Source organism: Pholcus phalangioides, unplaced genomic scaffold (assembly GCF_987345545.1).
Source record: "Pholcus phalangioides strain wild (caught in Gottingen) unplaced genomic scaffold, Ppha-v1.0 ptg000002l_1, whole genome shotgun sequence".
Classification (NCBI taxonomy): Eukaryota; Metazoa; Arthropoda; class Arachnida; order Araneae; family Pholcidae; genus Pholcus; species Pholcus phalangioides.
The window spans coordinates 1,614,612-1,636,968 of NW_028301595.1; the positions used below are offsets into that span (position 1 = coordinate 1,614,612).

General features: G+C 36.7%; 1 protein-coding gene across 1 annotated transcript; it reads left to right on the forward strand.

Annotated features, from left to right (window-relative positions):
- The first annotated feature begins 940 nt into the window (after nucleotides 1-940).
- Nucleotides 941-20,277, forward strand: parvin (beta-parvin). Its single transcript, XM_089236904.1, has 11 exons — nucleotides 941-1,101; nucleotides 3,802-3,891; nucleotides 4,020-4,193; nucleotides 4,393-4,536; nucleotides 6,947-7,062; nucleotides 9,878-9,936; nucleotides 11,261-11,280; nucleotides 12,266-12,327; nucleotides 13,910-13,978; nucleotides 18,094-18,268; nucleotides 19,743-20,277. Exons 1-11 carry the CDS (start codon nucleotides 990-992, stop codon nucleotides 19,817-19,819), a joined length of 1,098 nt encoding a protein of 365 aa, XP_089093030.1. The 5' UTR covers nucleotides 941-989; the 3' UTR covers nucleotides 19,820-20,277.
- Nucleotides 20,278-22,357: the final 2,080 nt, after the last annotated feature.

A 22,357-nucleotide genomic window follows, 5' to 3' on the forward strand; every position in this document is an offset into this window, starting at 1 on the left:
GCATCTTCTTCTCAGCCACCTGGTTGGGCATTTTGCCTGTTGTGGCTTTGTATTTGTACAATTTGAGTTGCAAAAAGTTACAAAAAAGTCGGGATGAGACCACAAAAACAGAGAAAACCGGGATTGCCCCAGGAAATATGGAACATATGGTCACTCCATGTCTGGGGACATTTTTTTTCTCCACTTTGAAACATATATTTCTTCATTGATATGAGTGTTTTGTGTTATTTTTCTCTCACATGCATTTACCATTAGCCGTCGGATATTCCCAAAATTTTTCCGTTTCTGCTTTTTTTTTGCGGTTCTGTTTTAGAGTTGGGAAAAGTTATTGATGGCCGGTTTTAATTATTGGAATAGTGACGTCATCTATTGGGAAAATTGGGATAAGTAACATCACTTTAGTCCCGGTTTTTCCCGTTTTTTACACGAAGCTTAGTTGAATTTTTATTCTTTATTGAAGTCAAAGAATGAAATTATTTTCCCACTCCTAAATTATATCATGATAATTACAATTATAAATAAGAATATTAATCTCTCACATTTGTCTTGGTGAACGTTTTATTTCGTGGAATTCATTTAAATCCACTGCAATTTGCAGTAATGCTTTATTTCCCGCCGTTTTGAAATTTTTAGCCATTTCTCCAATATTTTGCAACTTTGTTTACTTTTGGCGTCATTTTTGGCGATAATTGGCAATGTCCCGTATTTTCCCGTATTTGGAGTCTCAATTTCCGTATTTCTTCCGAGAAAATATGGTCAGTTAAATCACCACCCATGAAAAAAAACGTGACAATGTTCCAGAAAATACAGGTCATATGGTCATGATATGCTTGAGAGATTTTTTTTTTTTGTATCTGCTGCTGTCACACCTAGCGGAATTTTTCAAAAGTATCGTGACTCAGGGGAAATGCGTAACGTGAAAGGTATGAAGAGATGAAAACGGGAAAGGCCGTGGCGTTGCGCCTGGCAACGCGTAGGTGTTTACAAAGATGGCGTCGCCGAGACCGAAGTCACCGAGGCCCCAGACCCCTCAACGCAAGAAAGATGAGTCCTTCTTGGAGTACCTGGGTACCCTCGGACGCCGCAAGAAGATCAAGGAAGGTACGTTCGTCACGTACAATAACGTTTCTTTTCTCTCGTACGGTACGCTCGGGGTATAATTATAAATAGTTTTCATAGGCGGTGGCCATATGCACTTGTTTACCTTATATGGTCACAATGATATTGATTGGATGCAAAATGTGTGCTGGGGAAAAAGACTGTTTCATTTCATTGGACATCTTCAGGTGGGGTCGAGGGGCCCCGTGTCCTCCACCCCTCCCCCGTAATTTTGATAAAGATATCAAGTCGAAAATTATTATTTTTGTCGAAAAAAGAGATGATGTAATTGGAAACACTCATTTGAAATCCTTCTCGAAAAAAATAAAATAAACCTCAAAATAACTCTGAAAACTCTGTCTGCTCTCCCATTCTTTCCCTGGGTTGTGCCTCCGGGCAAACTGATTTTTCTGAGGGCCCTCTACCTGGCTAGAAATGCCTACCTACTGATTTACATGCTTGCCTTCTGAAATTTAAACTAGATATCCTTTTCATGAAGCCATGCCCGGGTGTTAAGTGCAACTGCCTGGGCACACAAGGCCAATGAAGCTGAAGATCTAAAGATCACAGGACTTTATCCGTCCTAATCGTAGGCATGGCTGCGATTGGCTATGTGTTTCAGTCACGTGACATATTCACTTGCGACATTGACTTGCTGGGGATGAATGTAGGAAATATATCCCCCCAAAGCAGAATATGCTGAAATCTGCGACATAGGTCGGAGCAATCCTATAGAGCAGCGGTTCTCAACCGGTGCTCCGCGGCCGCTCGAGGAAAATATAAAAAAATAGTAAAAGTGAAAAAAATAATTATAAATATTTTTAAATAGTAAACATGTATCAGTAACTTTGATGAATAATTAAAAAATTAGTCTACGGGGCTCCGCCATAGAATATTTTTACTTAAAAGGGCTCCGCAAGTCAAAGAAGGTTGAGAACCACTGCTATAGAGTGTCAAAATGCATTGGGAATTTGGTGCATTAGGTTTTACTATCACGATCACATATCAAGTAAAAGATTATTTACTCTTCCACATCAAGTTTCTACCATAGACTTAAAATGTGTATTAAATGAGAATCGATACATTTTGCAGCGTACTGTCCATAAATTTTGTTTCGTTAATGAACGATGATTTGCATTATGAGCAAAACTTTTGCGCATTGTTTATTTAGTTTCACATTATTACAACTGAGCCAATGGTTTTTAGCTTTCACCCACACACGTATTATTGTCAGTGTGCCTTACTCGAAAAATGAACACACATGCTAGTGTTGACTGTTTAAAATACAAAACTAAATGTATATAGTATTGTACCTATGCACATGTGCACTTACAGGGGTCTTTTTTACCTTTGCTTGGAGGAAATTGGGGCTGATTGCATTATTGAACACCACTTTTGGGGGCTACCCCATGAACAGGAACCTCCAGTTGTCAAAGAGATGTGTCCTTGGGGAAGGATCATGGGACTGGAGGCGAATGAACATGACATTCAAGAACTAGTATATCTAACTAACATCTAGGAGAACGTGGCTAGGAGTTGAGCACAGATGAACTGATGGCACTCCATTACATGCAACAGCAAGAGCTTATGGATGGGATCTTGTTTAAGGAAGAGAAATGAGGAGGAATCTTTCACTCATAGGTGGAAATAGACTTGAAAGTCTGGGGGAAAGGCACGATGATGATGTCAATTCATTTATATACACAGTATGTTCATTAGATCAGTCAACTTAACCTTTGATGCTGGGGGGGGGGGGGGGGAGTGTGAATGCTTCCCCATACGCCCCTCATATTCTCACTTCAAATGAGACTAGAGAGGTGTGTAAAATGTGGGAACATGTGCAAAATTTTGTAGTTAAAAACCACCCAAGTAAATGTATAGCAGTGCGAGCAGTGAATCAGGCCAATGACAATGTGATATCTCATTTTCAAGAAATCCTATAAAAGGAGGCAAAATGAAGTGCCATTGGCTATGTTTTTTTTCCAAAGTCACACAAAAAGAACAAGTTTACAAGCAATAGAGTCCGTAAATCATCCTAAGCAATAGACATCCTCTTTTGTCATTTAGGGTAAGTTAATTTCTAAACATTGTATTGTATGTTTATTTATGACGTTAATGTATTTTGTATTACAATATTAATTGTATTGATATTATTGTGTTGTAATATTAATTAAATGTTGTTTTATTAGTCATTTTTTTTTATGTGAATGAACAATTGGACGACTTTTATATGAGATTTTTTATCTAAATAGAGCCAAGTGGCATATAGGCTATGATGCACTTGAACCAACTACCAAACTGAAGAGATAACTGAATCGAAGATAACTTTAAATAGCTTTTTCTCAGCTTTGATTTAATGGCACTTGGTTCCTTTTATGTAAAATCCGCTCAGAGTTTCCATATTTTCCTATGGGTAAGTTCGATTTGATATACGAGTGATTCAGATGTTGAGCACGTTCACAGAATGAATTAAGCTCATTAACCAAAGTTCCACTGTAATTGATGACCTCATTACTATTGGTCATTTGATTCTAAATCACATCATGGACACCAGGTGAATATTATGAAACTTTCACTGGCAGACATATGAGTATCTCTGAATTTTAATTTTTCTTCAGAATTTTTTTTTAATAATCATATATGCAATCTAATTTTTTTATATGTTGTCTTTTTCTTCCTCTTTGCTTTGTTTCTGTGATGCAGTCAACGAATTGACAGAAGAAGGAAAATATGCCATCGATTCTCCGGGAAGTCCCACGCATCCTGATCTTCCTCCGCAAGATTATATTTTGGGTAATTCCATTCCTCCTCCATTCAGTTATGCTTAACTGAACTTTCATTTTGTGCAGGTGCTGTAATTTACAATTTATTTGTGGGAAAACTTTTCATGCGTGTAATTTTGTAATTGATATTTGCCGTAGACGAATATGAAGAGAGATCCATGATAGAACCGAGCTCTTACGATGACCCGAAACTGAAGGAACTCGTATCTGTTCTTATCGAGTGGATAAACGATGAGCTCGCCAACCATAGGATAATTGTGAAAGATATTGAAGAGGACTTGTACGACGGTCAAGTTCTTCAAAAGCTTTTAGGTGAGTTCAAAATCAAATGTATATTTTTTCATGAATTTTTTTCTTTACAAACAGCGTGTGCTGATAAACCTGTAAATATTGAATGAATATTTACAGAATGAACATGAAATATGTTTACAGAAATGGGAAAATGAAGAATTTGTAAGATTACTTTGAGACCGCATTTTCAATTTATGATTTTTTTTTCCTGACTCTTCAGAGAAATTGACAGATGTTAAGTTGGATGTAGTAGAAGTGACCCAGTCAGAAGAAGGACAGAAATTGAAGCTGAAGCGGGTTCTTGATGCCGCTAACAAAATCCTCGGGCAAAGCAGCTATCATCAGCAAAAGTGGAATGTTGACAGTGAGTATAGTGAAATGGCTTATTCTCACCCCAATGCATCAGGGAAACTGTTCATCTGGACTGAAAGTCATCTGGTCTCTGCAGCAATTGAACCTAGGATCTCTTGCAAGTGCGATTGTCCTATTTGCAAGAAGACCTGGGTTTGATTCCTGGTGCAGACCAGATGAGTTTTCTTTCAGAGTTCGCCTCAGCATAATATCCAGAAAAGGTCTACTTTCTAAGTGGGTATAGTGTTTCAAAGAGAAGAATGTGCCACTAATACTGCCTGTTATTCATAACCTTCCCCTATTGATAAGTCCTCTATAGACCTCCTTCTCTAGTAGACCTCTCAGACCGCCACCCATGAGTGTGTGCATGATGATCGGAGGAAATTGCCTACTTTCGCTCTGCTGCCTTTGCTAATGATAATTTTTTGTCGATGATGAATTGCCACCCCCCCCCCCCTTCACCTGTGCCATCTATGCTTCTATGTCATGTGGACAAGAAAACAAGCTGCTATGATTTACAGGCAAGCGAGGAAACTACTACTTGTGAAAACAATTTTCTTGTATGATGGAAAGCTCTGTGACCGCAACTGGTTTGTGCGTAGGTGGGATATCAAAAAAGAAGCAAACGTTTTGGTCTATTTATTATCCTGAAATACTTTATTGCACTTGGTGTGGGCCCACCTTGCACTCAGAAAAAAAATTGCAATCATTGCCTAGCCAAGACCAGACTCATCAGCAATAATTTTATTAATCGCATCGATAGCTGAAGAGAAAGTAATTACTCCAATTACTAAAATAATTGTTTTCGAGCAACCATCTTGCCATTGACTGATCAACATCTCTGGAATTTAGCGAAACGATGATAAAGACGACAAGAATTCAATGCTAGGTACTTTGCACCACACAGAACTAGCCACAACAATCTATAGCAGTGTTTCTCAACCGCTGGGCCGTGTCCCAGTACCGGGCCCTTGCCTCATTCATACCGGGCCACGAATGATCAGCCGTTTCATTTTTCCTCATTCATATGTTGTTTATCTTGTGTTTGACTGGGCCTTTCACTCCCAAAAATTAATGAAACTGGGCCGTGGGCTTGCCAAGGTTGAGAATCACTGATCTATAGCACTCTTTTGATTAATGCTTAACTTAAACCAGTAATTAGTAAACTTAAAGCACAAGCTAAAGATACAGTGTGTTCAGTCTATAATTGTGGCTGCCGTAGTGGTCAAGTGGTTATAGTGACAGACTCGCTCCATGACTACCCAGGTTTGGATCCTATTGTCACTACAGTGGTGGTTGGCTTTCTTTGGTCCCCAACTTCAAGGCATGAATGTTAGCCGATTTCCCCATTAAAAACCTCGCCACAGAGAGCAACAGGCCTAAAATGATACAATTATTCAATCATTACACTTCACTCATAGTTAGAAAAATTGATGGCAGATGGGCAGCAACTCTACACATAACAAGCATTACACAGAAATAAACTTCACGTTAGATTCACAACACGCTCACACACATTTCAATTTGTACCAATTTATTAGAAGTTCCACAGAGAAATATATAGGTGAGGTGCATGTATGGTTTAGTAGTAGTCTATAATCATGTGAAAATTAATTCCCGTGCATACGTAGGAAATTTCACTGCAGCAGCGTCAGACAGTGGTGTAGCCAACTCCCTATTTATTATATTCTCATAGGGCAATCCAATCAGAAGCATACGCAGGATCAGCCTTTAGAGGGGGCACAAAAGACTTATGGGTGTGGGTCACAATGAATTTCTTGAATAAAATTTTTTTGAATTCTTAGCCTCCAAATAACATTGAAATTAACAGAATTATAATAACATGTATAAAGGTATTTCTCTTCGATATTTTAATTTTTAAAAATATTTTTTTTGCTTCAAAAATAAATTTTTTATTCCCATCACCCCCCCCCCCCACTTTTGTTTCTGATCTCCAATATGCATTGGGGGAGGCAGAGCTGATGAAATTAATTTCAAGAAATTAAACGACAAGAAGGAGAGGGAGTCAGAGTTTTTACTGACAAGGGGTAGAGGGATCAGAATGGCTGAAAATCTGCTGACGTAATTCTAATCAAATAATTTGAATGGCCCCCTTAGCAGCTACAGCAATTCATAAGTGTAGTTTGGGAGCCGGTCTTAATGCAATGAATACTTAGTGTGCATGTGCTATGCATGCTAAGTGTACTATGAGCCACACTTAGCAAAGTGTTTTGCTAAGTGTGGCTCATAGTAAAAGACTTTGAACATTGGCTATAAAATAAACATGCAGTACTTGACACAACAAAAAAACCAAAGTGTTAACCATACCTGCCCTTTCTTCTCAATGAGACATTGTTTTCTCCCTGGTCGTTTCATTACAGCTTATTAAGGCACATGTTTCTTTCTATTTTCTATTCCCACAGGCATCCACTCGAAGAATGTTATTGCAATCTTGCATTTGCTAGTTGCATTGGCTCGACACTTCAGAGCTCCAATTAGATTACCAGAAAATGTTGTGGTTAACGTTGTAGTTGTGCAGGTGAGATTTTTTTTTTAGATTAGCAATCATTTACATGACTATTTATTTAAGGGGGTGCACAACCTCTTTACCTGTGAAAGGTGTACCTAAAAAGTATTTTTCAACATACCTGTTGATGGCTTGCGAGTGGTAACCAACTTCCATTTTTCTGAGGTGGCAGACTAAAAATGTTTTGCTTTCTTAATTTATATCATGCTCAAATTTATGTATGTCACAGTACAGAACTTGACAAATCCCAGGTGTCAGGTTGCCATGGCTACTGAAAAATTGGTGTTGATGCCTGAAATTTTCCATTAGCTAAATAAGAGTTTCAGGATTACACAAAATTTTCAGAATTTATGTCAGCATGGATGCAAAAATAAGAAGGCTGTCAATAAGTCCCAGAAAAGTAGAAAAAGACTGGTCTTAGGTCATTTTTTGTGGGGAAAGGTATGCTTGGCTCTTAAGAAATTTGGCTAGTGCCTAAATTTTTCTTGGATTTGTCAAGCCCTGTCATAGTACAGTCGACTCTTGTTGTAATGACCATCTGTTACAACTACCATCCCATTATATTGACCAGTATGACAGGTTCCAAACATATTCCTATTTCCACTACACTATGTCATTTTTCATCCAATATAATGACCAGTAAATATTCTGTCCATTACAACGACCAAACTCAACTCGACATTTAGGCCCCTGCTTTTTTGAAAAGAAATGGACACAATCCTTCATCGAGTGAGTTTGACCTTGACCTTCGATGCTTGCAGAAAACAATGTATGAAACATAGATGGTTTGAAGATAAAGCGTTTTCACGTCTATGGAAAGCTTGGTAGTTAACTAGCGCCATGTCTGGAAATGGGGTGAACCAAAGACTCACTGTGGTCGTGTAAGTTGACTGGATGGTGGTGTTTCTCCCCTCTTCCCCCCCCCGATTTCCTTATTCTATTCTGCTATAATCTCGCATGATGATTCGCACCTACTTCGCTTGTGCTTGATTTTGTATCTCATTCTAAATTTTATTGAGCAATTTTACTTAATTTCTCAATGGAAAAATAGGCAAGTACAGTAAAAAATTTTTTATTTATTTATTGCTGCAAAATTTATTTGTTTACTGCATGCAGTAAAAAAATAAATGTAGGTTTAGGTCATATACAGTATTTTCGTAAGTATGATTAACATACTGTATTATGTATGTAATTTAATTTTTTTCCAGCCAGATACATTTCCTTGCAACATTATTGCAAAATAAAAGAATTATCTTTGTTCCATCAATAGAATATAAAATTTTTCCGGAGAATCTAAACGTTATGGTTTTTTAAAACGTTCGATATAATGAATTCCCAATACAACATCCATTTAACGAAGAGGGGTCATTATAATAAGTATCGACTGTCATTTATTTTCTATTCATGTCTGTATATTTGGTTTATTTCATTTACAAGTACTATAATGTTAACACATTGTTGGTGGAGAACAAGGAAATTTGTTTTTCATTTCTCAAGCACAGTAGACGCTAAATATGGGCTTGGGTATTTTTTACTCTCTGCGTTATAACCTAACTCCAATACAACCATGTAACTGGATATATAACAATGTTTTCCATAAATTATATTAAAAAAGTAAGCAAACATGATTAGATAGTAAATGCTTTGTATTTGATTCTAAAATATTGTCATGTCAGTTTCTTTTGTGTATCAATAATTATGTTCTTGGTTGTGTGAAAAAAATGAAACTAACAGACATTCACAGAAAAAAGCAAATATTTTCCCGGCACACAATGATGAGGCTGGCAAGGATCCAAACTGTACACTGCCATTCTAATCCATTCCTTGCCCTGGCACGGCCCGGAACCATATAATTATGAGATCTGCTACTATGATTTTCGATGGCGAATATCTAGACTGGCAATTTCAGTCAGATAGTGCCCCTGAGCATCAACTGCCCAGAGGCTCTCGATTCTCTTCAGATGACGAAACTGAAAAATTTCAAAAGAATTCCAAATTTATCAACGATCTGGAAGGCTCTTTGATAAACTTTGTATTTTTCCATTTTTGGCACCTATAAATTTAGTAGAAAATACAATTGATTTGTCTGAAAATTCTCAGTCCCAAGTGCCACGGTAAAGGGTGTTAGGAAAAGGGCGACCAAAATAGGAGTGGAATATTTCTGTACTTATCCTTAAAAATAGTGATGTTCACCCACACCATATATATATTTTTTTTTTATAAAGTGATATCTGAGCGTTGGTTCTTAGAATTTCAAAATTTTTGCTAATTCCAAAACTGTAGCAGATTCTTTAATGAAAAAAAACAACCGATTGTGTGTGCATTTTTTTTCTCGATAACTCTGCTATATCAATTACCTCCACTATGTGTGCTACGTTCCTTGCTTGTGGCTATATCGTTATCTTGCTTCTCTATCCTTTTCATTTTTTGCTTTGCTCGCAGCTGCACTGTTTTTAGCCTTAATCATTTGAAAATTCTTGGGTGAAGATTTTCCTAGCAGGATGCAAAATTTGACACATTTGAACACTGTTGATGATTGATTCATATGATTTGCTTGCGACAGAATATTTTGAATGGCTCGCAATCATGAAATTTGCATATACACTGTACATGCTTAATCCGGATGGTACCCAGCTCCGGTAGGTTTGTTGCTTGGTACTTTTTTGCTTACTCTGTGGGGAACAGTGCATTTCTTACATTTGGGCAAATTAAATATTTAAAAAGTTATGGAAATTTTCTAATGTACTGATATATTTAGTATGTAGTCTTTGCAAAATCAAATTGTAATACATATTTAATTGGTTTTTTTTTAAATTAAATTTTTCAGAAAAGGGATGGTATGTTGCATACTAGAACTGTTGCAGAGGAACTGACATCAACCTATGAGTAAGTGAGAAAAAAAAATTGTTTTCATTAATCAAAATGAATAACTTTGTCTGAAACTGTAGAAGACCAAAACTATTGACAACATGAGATAAAGACAAAAGAGGGAACACCAATACATGGTTTTTGCACTCATGGTTGCAGTTATCAAGGTGGAAAAACAGACGTTTTTCTGTCCTAACAAAAAGCCATTGCCAGAGTGAGGGAGCGTCTGTGGTGGTCAGAGTTGTTTCCTTCACTTCAGCATTTTTATTCTTAGTTTTGACGCCATAGTTGTTGCCATCTGTTGTTTGTGATGTTATATGTTCAGCATATCATTCAAATGGTTTTTTTCAAAATGAAAATGTGGTAGGGTAATAAAATGGAAAGCATTGTTTTTGTGTCGTTATGACAAAGATATTCGAAGGGGGTCAAGCTGGACATATGATGTCACAAACAACGGATAGCAACAACCATTGACGTACGCAAAGGGGGTGTTTGGAGTTCTAATCCCCGAGAGCCAAGATTATAGTGTTATTTTGCAGGAAAAAGCGTAACCCCCTCCAGAAGGGAAAAAATCTGAACACCCCCTCCCCCAGAAAATTCTGCCTACGCCCATGGCAACAACAATTATGATGAAAGAATACTGAAGTTAAGGAAACAACTCTGACCACCACAGATGCTCCTTCATTCTGACTACGTCTTTCATTGGGACTGAACATCTTAAAAGAATTGGCTACCTAATAAACAGTTTAAAAATATGAAATAAATTTTTTTTTTCTTGAACTGCCCCCTGATGCCATGACCAATGTTCACTCTTAACGTTTTCACTGTGTGAGTGAGAATATTAGAAAAAAGATTGGCCACATGGCATTAGGAGCAGCTCAAGAAAAAAATTTCCAATTTTTTATAGGAATTTTTGTATTTCTCCTGCTAAATCTATTTCCCCACCACCTGACTACTTTTTTTTTGCCCTTTCAACTATGGTTGGGTGGCAGCCACACGGGTCGCATTTTCCAAGAGCTACTCCTGCATCAACTATAAGTGATATAAGAAATTTCACAGAAAATAATAAGATAGCAATAGAGATTTTTAACTAATGTATAATGGCACACTTTGGGGAGCCACTAAAAGCCTAGCAATCTGGTACAGGTGCCGCTAAATATTTAAAGTTCCATTTTAATTATCAAGAGTGCCACAGATGCTCAAAGTTTTCACATCTATCTTAGCTTATAGTATGTATGCAAAAGTTTATTTTTACAAGCTCTATATCTAAAACGGTTGCAAATAACATTTGTATGCCAAATATTTTGCTAAAGATAATTCTCGGCTCATTTTCTCATTTCAGTGATTTGGGTTTACGAGTAGGTGAGTTCAAAAATTTCTTTTTTTGCTTTTCTCCATACGATTCCATGTGCTAATGTCTGTGGTAGAGCAATCGTACTAGTATATTCAAAAAGTTCATAAACTTATTTTAGAACGGAAGAATAAATACAGATAGGACCTCTTTATTTGGTGTTTCTTTCCAAGTAACTATCCCATGCAGTTATGAACTTTTGCTATCGTTCATACACAGATGTGGATGCGGATTGCAATCCTCCTTTTGCCGCATTCTCCAATGCCTTCATCGCTTCTCGCTGCACTTCTTTGGAACCTGTGAATTGTGGTCCTTTAAGCAAATTCTTTATCAGAGAAAAAAATTACATGAGGCAACATCAAGGAAAATAGCTGGTTGTTTGAAGTATCGGAATGTGATGTTTTGATGGGTAATCTGACTCCTGGAGCGATCTGTGAGTTTTTAAACATCTGCATGATTCAGTGAGATGCAAGTGACGAGATCTTTGGAAGGCTAAGTTGTGGATGCTCCATCATAACAGTGCACCAGCTCACAGGCCCTTCCTGATGTCAGGTTACCTGTCAAAACATCACATTCTGATACTTCAACAATCAGCTTATTCCCCTGATCTTGCCCTCTTACTTTTTCTTTCACCCCTCAGATAATGAATTTGGTTAAGAGGCAATGATTCTCAAGTTCCGAACAGTGCTTTCGTGCAGCAAGCAGCAATGAAGGCACTGGAGGATGTGGCAAAAGGAGGCTTGCAATCTGTATCCACATCTGTGTATGAACGATGGCAAAAATTCATAATTGCACGGGATAATTACTTTGGAGGAAACCCCAAATAAACAGGTTCTATTTGTATTCGTTCTTCCATTATGAAATAAGTTTGAGATTTTTTGAATGTAGTAGTATGTTGTCCATTGTATATGTCCCTTTTTGATGCTTTATGAGGTTCGTGTTAGCTATTATGATTATTTCACATTGAAAATTATGTTTGTTTTTTTAATTTTTCAGAAAGAGATGCCTTTGATACTTTGTTCGATCATGCTCCTGATAAATTACAAGTTGTTAAGAAAGTATGTATCCCGATAATCAGGGAAAAATTAATTCAATTTAAAACTCCACAAAGGTTGAATTGCAATTTGTTACTTTCTTGAAAAATCTTGAATGTGACACAGGCACATTACGGGGTGGAGGTGGATGTCTGGACCAGGAGGCATCAAACCTGAATTTTGACTGCTCTTTCAATATGGGTGGAGGGGTGGGGGGTTGTAGTATTTTGGTCGTTCATTGAAGAGTATTGGATTTTTTCACAGCCACAATTAGATCTTTTCATTCACCATACATTGTAATGCACTTTTATAAGTATTTTTTCTGGTCTCTTCAAATGTATCTCAAAATTCAGTAAGGTCCATATTATCCAATGTTTCGATTATCCAAGTTATGTCTGGTCCATATTCACTCAGATAATTTCTGTGAAGCTGTTTTTATTATGAAACAAAGCATACTCTAAGAACATAAATATGTTAGGGGGCTACACATACACTCATTACACACATTCCAGCATGTGCCGATTCATTAGAAATTCCACACAGGAATGGGATGTTCATATAACTACAGTTAAATAGTAGTAGTATGTAAGGTTTGTTCAAAAAGTACCTGACCATAATTTTTCCTGTATGTACCAATGAAGCTATGGAGGTGTGGTTTGGTGCAAATTTTAGGAAATCCTTGTGCGCATGCTTGAATTGTTTCCTGCCAGCAGACTGTATATGAGTGAGGAAGTATAAGTGAGCACAATCACATTTTTGTTTTTGATAAAATGGCAGGAAAAACTTGAACAATGCTACTACATTAATCTCCATGGAACTGCCAATTCTTATGAAGAACTTCTTGATAGTACTCCTTGCGGTGCTTACTCGTGATGAACCCTGTCACTGGATTCGTAGAAGATGGTCAGCATGACATTGACATTGCATCTTCTGAAGACAAAATCGTCAGTCAAAATGTAATGAACAAATCCAATGCTAATGCATGCCCTATCTACAAGTTCTCTGATCATAATTCGATGATCCTACATCACCAGAGTCCTCACTTGGTCAATGACGATCTCATTTCTGGAAGTTGAGGGCCTGCCAGAACATACTTCACTCTCTATCAAGGTTCAGCTATCATTGAAGCCATTGTATCACTCCTTTATTGGTATGGTGCCTTTCTTTATCTCTAAAGGTCTGTTGAATCTTGCGGATTATTCCACAATCATCAAACTTCACACAAATTTAATGCAGTAGCATTGTTCAAGTTTTTCCTACTATTAATATGTTTGACATCCATATTTTTTGAGCAAATTTTTTTCAGCCACCTCGTTGGGCAATTTGCCTTTTTGCCCTTGTATTTAAATTTGTCAAAAACGAAAATGTGACATGGCTCTCACTTACACTTCCTTACATTCACTTACACTTCCTGCCGGCAGGAAAAAATTCACGCATGTGCGCTAGATTGCTTACATATGTGCACCAAACCACATCTCTCTAGCTTCATTGATTCACACAAGAAAAATTATGGTCAGATATTTTTCAACAAACCTTGTATTATGATCAAATTCTACATAAAGATTGGATGAACTTTTTCTAACCTCAATCTGTCCTCTTTTTTTAGTCGTTGGTCACTTTCGTCAACAAACATCTGAACAGGATTAACTTGGAGGTGACAGATTTAGACAATCAGGTGAATTTAAAAATTTTCTATATTTTTTATCTCATTCTGAATTTATGTGTTTTTTTTTCTTTCGCTCAGTGAGTGTTGGAAAGAAAGTAGTGGCAACTTGTGCATAAGCACAGTCAACATTATTTGAACCATCACCTAGTATCCAGAATAATTGTCTTATTCTAGGGGTCTTCAACCTTTCAGACATTGCAGGCCAAATTATAAATTTCCATGAAACCTTCGAGTAACTTAAGTCATATTGTGGTATTCTGCATTGTTGAACAAGGTTTCCCAAATTATTGAACACTTTTATTCTCTCACAGAAATGATTTCTTTCATTAAATTTGAATTTTTATATATTTTGAAATAATTTTTTTCACTAATACAGATTTTTTTTATTCTGAAATTTGACTCGAGAGTTCTCTGATTATTTTTTCATTAATTTTGATATTTTTGCCAATAATTCTGAAATTATTTTTTCGATAATTGTAAATTCTCAATTATATGAAATTATTTCTTTCACAAATGCTTAATTTTTTCTTGAGCTCTTAACAGTTCTGAAATTACTCTCAATAATTCTGAAGTAATTTCTTTGTCGTGCTGTAGCTATTTTTTTCATTAATTATAAATTTTCATCAAGTATAAAATTATTTTTTTTTAAATAATTCTAAAATTATTTTTTGTATTAAGATGCTTTCAACATATTTCTGTAAATTCTGTTATTTATTTATTTAAAATACAAAGCTACAGGTTTAAACCCAATTCCAGCTTGCAGTAAAAATAAAAATTAGCACAAAATAGGAAAAAACGACAACATGATAAAGTACACAAAAGACAAATAAAAAGTAACAAAAATTATGCAAAATGCAAAAATTCTACTCAAAGATATATATACACAGTAATCACAGCAAAAATCTTCTAAAGTCGGTTACAGACGGATGAAAAATATCCAGATGTCAGGGAAGCTCATTGTAAAATTTGGAAAATCTGTTTATTTTATTTATTTACAATAAACCCAGAAGGCATGAAATGCACTTATACTGGAAGAAAAAAAAAAAAAATAGTCAGTACGGGAAGCACTTCGCATACGGAGTCAGGTCGAAATCCCCAATAGTGGAAGCGAATCTTGCATAGGAGGCACATACAAGTTCTGATGGAAGACTGTTCCATATTCTTGCCACACGGCATCTATATCCGTGGAAAAAGCAATCCCTTCTAGCCATTGGTATTCTTATTTGGAAGCGATGCCTACGTAGGTTAACTCGCCTGTCTATGATCTCAAAGAAAGGCTCTCTCGATGGTAGATAAACAATTTGGTGGACTAGTTTGTAGCACATCTTCAGATCTGCAGCGATTCTACGCCATTCCAGTGAGTGTAAACCCAGAAATTGAAGTCTCTGGCAATAAGATAGACCGCTCATGCCAGGTATTCGTTTAGTAAACGACCTCTGTGGCTTTTCGAGGAGCTGTATGTCCTTGATTTTGTAAGGGCTCCATACTTGCGAACAGAACTCCAGAGTCGGGTGAACGTGATCTTTTATTGTGACACTTAATATTGAAACAGATTTCGTTAAGAATGGCTATGCAATCAATTTCATTAGTCAACAGTTTCTTGAAAAAAATAATGAGCAAAAGTACTCTCTTTGTTTTTGTAAACAAATGACATTGAAACTGTTTCGAAGATGAGTGGCAGATAGAATATTGTTATAAGGACCATGTTTTTTGAAATATAAATACCTTAGAAAATTCTTTTGGCAAGAGTGAAAATGGGTTCCAGATAATTGAAGCATATTCCAGTTTAGATCTTATAAGCGTATTAAAAAGGGATATTAAAGTATTACTATCATTGAAATCTCTCGACATTCTTTTAAGTGAGCCAAGTTTTTTTATAAGAAACAAAACAAAGATTTCTAATGTGATCAGCAACGTTAAAATTGGTACTATAAACAACGCCCAAATCGGTCGCAAAGGTTCTTCTAAGCAATTGGCTTTTATTAATGCTATATGTAAAAAGATTGGGTTCTTTTTGTGAATGAAATGAAAGAACAAAACATCTATCAATATTGAGATTAAGTCTGATTAAGTAAATGTGCAGCATTACTATTGAATCCAGAAAGTAACTTGGACTTTTCAAAATACAGTTGTACAGATTTCAGTGGCCAGCGCTCTTCAACGAATTTGTTTTGTAATGCAATTGTTTTTCTATCTTAAATAGCTACTTTCTGAAAAATAGTAGGCAGGCCACAGCAAAAAGCTCTGAGGGTCACATTTGGTCAAAGACCCCGGTCTTATACAGTAAAAAGAAATCTTTCAGTCTTTGCAATCCCCGGCTGACCATGAAAAGTATGGAAAATTGGGATTGAAAATACGAAAAATTGCTAGTCGTTATCAAATATGATACAAAAAAATTAACAAAGTTGCCAATTGTTGCTAAAATCTCTAAAAAAATTGCCAATGGCAGAAAATGAAGCGTTACTGAAAATCACAGTATATTAAAATTTATTCCATGAAAAAAACTTTCAACAGTTTTGTTAAATATTGGCAAATATTTGAGATGAATATTCGTGCTCATAATGTAATTTATAAGTTGGCAAAATATATATATATATATATAATAAAAATTTAAGTAGTCTTTATTGAAAATATGGGAAGTAATGAAACATCTTTTTTTAAAAAGCTCACAGCAGTCAAAATTACAGGAAAATATAGAAATGATACTTGGAAAATGGGCCATATGGCCACCCTATGCAACAGCCAAAAAAAATCAATTTTTTTCTTTTATTTGCATGACATTTTGTGGCAAAATGTTTTATCGCGTTACCAATTTTTCACGTTTCATAATAGGCACCTGTGCAAAAGTATTAATGGCGAATCACGCTGTTCATTCAACACTAGATGAAGGGTGGGTTCTAAATCTTCCGTAGAAAAAACATGATGATTCAACTGGGTCACATTCAAAGGAATGAGTATGTGATGCATGTACGAGTAGTAGTAATGTATCCTCCAATATTATGCTAGTTCAGAGTATCAAACGTCTGAGTGGTGCAACAGTAAGATGCACATCTACCACCATGAGGCCATTCATCCACTGGAAGCTACAATATGATGCAAGCTATGCAAATGGTAACAGCCAACATTGAGTCAGATGACAAAGACCATCTGACGTCATCCACTGAAAACAACTTTTACACACTACTCGGTTTGCGACTGCACTCCATGCAGACGAGTGTACTCGTTAAATAATCTTGAGGAAATATTGAAAAACTATAATTTTTTAGAACATTCATTATGTCTATACTTAATGAGACATTTGACACAAACTCAGAGAAAGTGTTCTTGTTGTAAAGAGATAAATAATTATATGTAATTGATTACTACTTACCATCCCAATCCATAAACGGCAGTTATCACATTTTAAGTTTTCATTCTCACATGGGCAAGGAGGGTGGGATACTTGTCTGCACGAAGAGAGAGACTCACCGAAGGAGGGGAAAAATAAAGCAGTTTTGTGGAAAAAGTAAACGCCCATACTACACATGCACAGATAATACAAGACCCAAAAATCCCAGTCTAATCAGAGTTATCGTGATTCCTCACTCATCTGCTGAAGCTGTTCACTCAAGATCATTTGCAGTGGATGATGTTTTCTTCCTTTTTACTTTCTGTGTAATAGGATCAGTCTCGTGAATACGGACAACTGAGTGCGACTGGTTTATTGCTTCAAGTTACTGCCAGTAGATGACTGGCCTGAAGGTTGCCATCAGGTCCACAGTTTGATGGGGAAGGAGCACAAATAACAAGTTCTTTTCTCTAATGAGCCTAAGACAACTACCAATAGATGGCATTTCCATTTTCAACCCAACTTGTTCAGTGGTGAAATTGCTGTATGAGGCGATGTGACTGGAGTTGGTGTGTGTAGTAAAGAAGAAATCTTGGGTATCATGCACCCAGAGGAATATTCTTGAAATTTTTAGTTATGTTGTCCTAAAAGGTTTTTGACATTTTGGAATCACATGGCATGTTGTATACTCTGCTTTAAAAAGATTTTATTTGATCCAGTTTTAATTTATGATAGATTTTGCTGATGTTATATTGTTCAGGCGTAAAACTAATTTTTAAAAATTTGTTTACTTTAGTTTCACGATGGTGTGTACTTGACATTATTGATGGGACTTCTTGAAGGGTATTTTGTACCATTGTATAACTTCAACCTGACACCGACAACTTTTGACCAGAAAGTGCACAATGTGGCTTTTGCATTTGAACTTATGATGGATGCCGGACTTCAAAAACCAAAGGCCAGACCTGAAGGTAAATGTGGATTTAAAATTCGAACCAAAATTTAGACATTTATCAGTTATTCAAATGGCTTAAAAACCCTTCTCTTTCTCTTTTTTAATGGTTTAATAACCTAAATTCTGAAGCATACAAAGGGGCTTTTGTGGCTGACTCTATTTTAGTAGTTTGGCTGCAGCGTTTGTGAGTTTTTTCTTGCTCAAGTAAGGACATCTGGAGATATCTATATTTTTTTATGATAGCCTGTAGATGCTTGTTACTTCAATAAGGAAAATATCAAGTGAAAACTTACAAACACGACTAAATAGCCTGAAAAGTTTTAAATTGTGCCACCGCCTAGATTCATGTTTGTTAAAGTATGAGTGGGGCGCCCAAAGTAATTGGAATGGCTTTCCAGTGGGCACGTCAGCCTCAGTATGTGCTTCCACCATTAGAGGCTTCTTGTGGGGGAACCTTCTGCATCAATCTGCCAACTGTTGCCATGGAGTAAAGCCATGGTCCCACTTGATGGAATTTTTCATCAAAACGCCTTTTGCTTGTTTGTAGATTTCTCTGGTGACTGAAAAGTTTGAATGAGACATGCAACCACGCAATTATGTTTTCTAAAGGTAGAATCATCATGTATGAAGCAGTAGTAATTCTTGAAATGACTCATAAGGAAGCTGCTTTGGAGAAAAACCCAAGTTTACCGGTGGCTTTCCAGCTTCGGGAAAGGCAAACTTTCTCTTGCAGACAAACCTGTCTTAGGACAATGCTAGACTTTCTGAACAGATTAAAACATTGTAAGAATTTGAACTGATTTTGGAAAACTGTCGAACAGTTGACGAATTTGATCATTTTTCTGGTGCGTCCTGTAGTTCCTGTCAACAGATTTTGAGCAAGGAATTACAGATGAAAAGAATTTTGCAGTGATAGGGTTCTTTTGATTTGCGACACACATCTGCTTGTAACTGCTTTTGATTGGTCATAAGCAGGTAAAGCCCGAATTTTGTTATAACTCTTTTGTGATTACTCATTCAAAATTTATTGGCAGAACTCGGGACACACATGGGATCAGAGGCTCAGACATAAAGAAAACATTGAGGGGGCTGAAAATTACCATTTGTCCCATACATACAGGATTCAAGCCCAAATGTAAGAGGCAGGATAGTGTGTTGCATTGTATATTCAGGAATTATCCATCACAGAAATCAATGAACAAATGAGAGGCATTAAAAAAATTATTACCTGGTAGTGGCACCACTTTACTTGATGACACCTGTCAACAAACTGATCCAGAGGGTTTCCCGCCAGTGGCATTTTGAGGCAGAAGTATGTCAAACAGTCAAACCCAGATTTAACGCTATTATTTACTTTAACGATGCTTGATTATGCTAAAATGGGACTCACCCACCAGAAAACTATTTCAATTACCTTTGGATATTCTTATGCATTCACTGTCAGTTTGAATTTGATTCTTAAGTTTATAATTGTTTCTCTTATATTTCAGATATCGTGAACCTGGATCTAAAGTCAACACTGCGAGTTTTATACAACCTGTTCACAAAGTACAAACATGTTAGCTGAGTATCGAAGAAAAGGAAAATATATTTTATTGATTCAATAGCAGCTGCTTTTGATATTTTTACTATGTATGATGTAGCTTATTTTTCTAACTTAAATTTCTAATTCCTCTAAATTATGTAACATCCAAAATTTCAAGACAAAAGGAATGTTTTACACAATATATATTCACATATGTATATCTATTTATACCTCGTTTAATAACAATGTTTGCAAGTTGAAGAATTTAGTGTAGCTTTTGTTCGTGTTGAGTTCTTTCGAGCAGAAAAAATATTTTTTGTGAATTATCGAGAGTGATATCATGATCACTTCGTTCTCTCTGTTCCTAAGAAAATAAGTTTTATGAATCAGTGAAAACTATTGTGACATTCGAACATTGACACCTGGTTATTTTTATTACACAGAATGAACTTTGCTATATTTTGGTTTAATTCATGAAATAAAGTCAAAACTGATTTACATCAGAGTTTTCGTATGCTTTATACACATACATAATGTATTGCATTGATATATTCAGACTCCTGTGATGAGTGAATAACAGATCAGAAGATAAATCTTTGGTTTAGTATCAATGGCGTCTTAATGGGTTAGCCAGCACAACCCGGGTGTAGTCACAGGATGCCCAAAGTCATTGAAGGCGTTTATAATTTCTGTATTATCACCAATTCTGAAATTATTTCGGAATTCTTGTTCCATTTGCTCTGCACATTTTAGTTTTGATATTTTCAGCATTTCTTTATGCTCTGTAGTTATGTATGTCTATTTAGATGTCGATTTCCTCCCTAAAAAAATAATAATAACATTTATAAGGTACGGTAGACTCTTGCTAATCCAGCACATATCAGACTTGGGTGTGCCTGCTTATCGAAATTGCAGGATTACAACTAAACCAGACATGCACCTCTGACTACAGTATTCCTCTGCAGAACTTCTAACGAATTGGTGCATGTTGGAATGTGTGTGTATGTATAGTGAAGTTTGTTTCTGTGTAATGCTTGTTATATGTAGTACTGCCATCAATTTTTTTAACTACGAGTTTCTTTTTGTAGAGTGCAAAGTGTAATGAATGAATAATTATAACATTGTAGGCCTGTTGCTCTCTGCGGGGAGACTTTTTAATGGGGAGATCAGTTCGCATTTGTGCTTTGAAGTTGGGAACCGCAAAAAACCAACTTCAGCCGATCATCACTGCTGCGACGGTGGGTTTTGTACTGGGATCCTCTCGATGCGAGTCCATCACTGACCACACGACCATTACAGCAGCAAGGAAGTTAGTTGAAAAAGCGCAGTTGAATAATGTTATGCTGCTATGTTAAATAAGCCACTATGGTGGTCGAGTGGTCATAGTGACGGACTCGCATCGCGTGGGTTCGAACCCCACCATCATCATAGTTGTGGTCGGCTGAAGTTGGTTTTCTGTGGTTCCCAACTTCAAGGCGTGAAGCGAGCCGATCTCCCCATTAACAAGTCTCGTCACAGAGAGCAACAGACCTACAAACAGCACAAATTCAATCATAACATTACACATCACTCACTTCACTTCTGAAATATAGATGGCAGCACTGAAAAATCGAACACAATACTACATGTGCACTCAGACTGTTAGGTACACACGCAGTTACACGGGTGATCGGCTTGAATTTGGGAACCGCAGAAAACCGACTTCAGACGATCACCACTGCGGCGACGGTGGGGTTTGAACCCGGATTCTCACCAGATGTCGGCTGTGCGCATTGGGTAAATTAAAAAGATCTTCAGTATCTCATCTTGCCGCGATGGTGGTCGAGTGGCAGGCCGTCATTTAGGGGGGCCGTTGCCTCCTACCCCCCCCCCCCGGCTTTTGAAAATACACTAAAAATGGTTTATATATGTATACATACAAATATATGTTCTTTGCAAAAAAAAAAAGTTGAAATGACATTTCTGTTAGGCCGTTATACAAATATACAGTAAAACCTGCCTTCAACGGGACCTTTATTAATCGGAGAAACCTATCTTCAACGGAAAAATCTTGGTCCCGTGATTTCAATGCCAAAATACACATTAAACAACCTGGATTAAACGGAACCTGTCTAACGCGGAAACGGAAAGGAAAATTTCACACAAACACTACGCGGACTAAGTTCCGCGACCAAAATACTGTATATATACCTAAGGATCATACAAAATGGTCCATGGAAGAGTTCTATCGAAATTTTTTATGCAATTCTTGCTTGCCAATGTGAGTTCTAGAATTAGCAAAATCCGTTTTCGTACTTGACGCTACGATTTTAAAAAGCCATGTGTAGTGGTACAATTGCGTTTTTAAACTAAATTTTTTTCGAAAAAGTAGGCTCAGTGTAAGGATTGGATTTTTGAATGATATGCCAGACTCAAAATTGTATGCTTTCCGTGATCGCAGGGCTGGAATTGGAGGGAGGCGGAGATGGGAATTATTGCCCGGGCGGAAAAATTTAGGGGTGGAAATCATCGAATTTCGAATTTTATAGTGGGCTCGTGCTTCAACCCCTTCCCCCATAAAATTCATAGTTACCGCTCTGG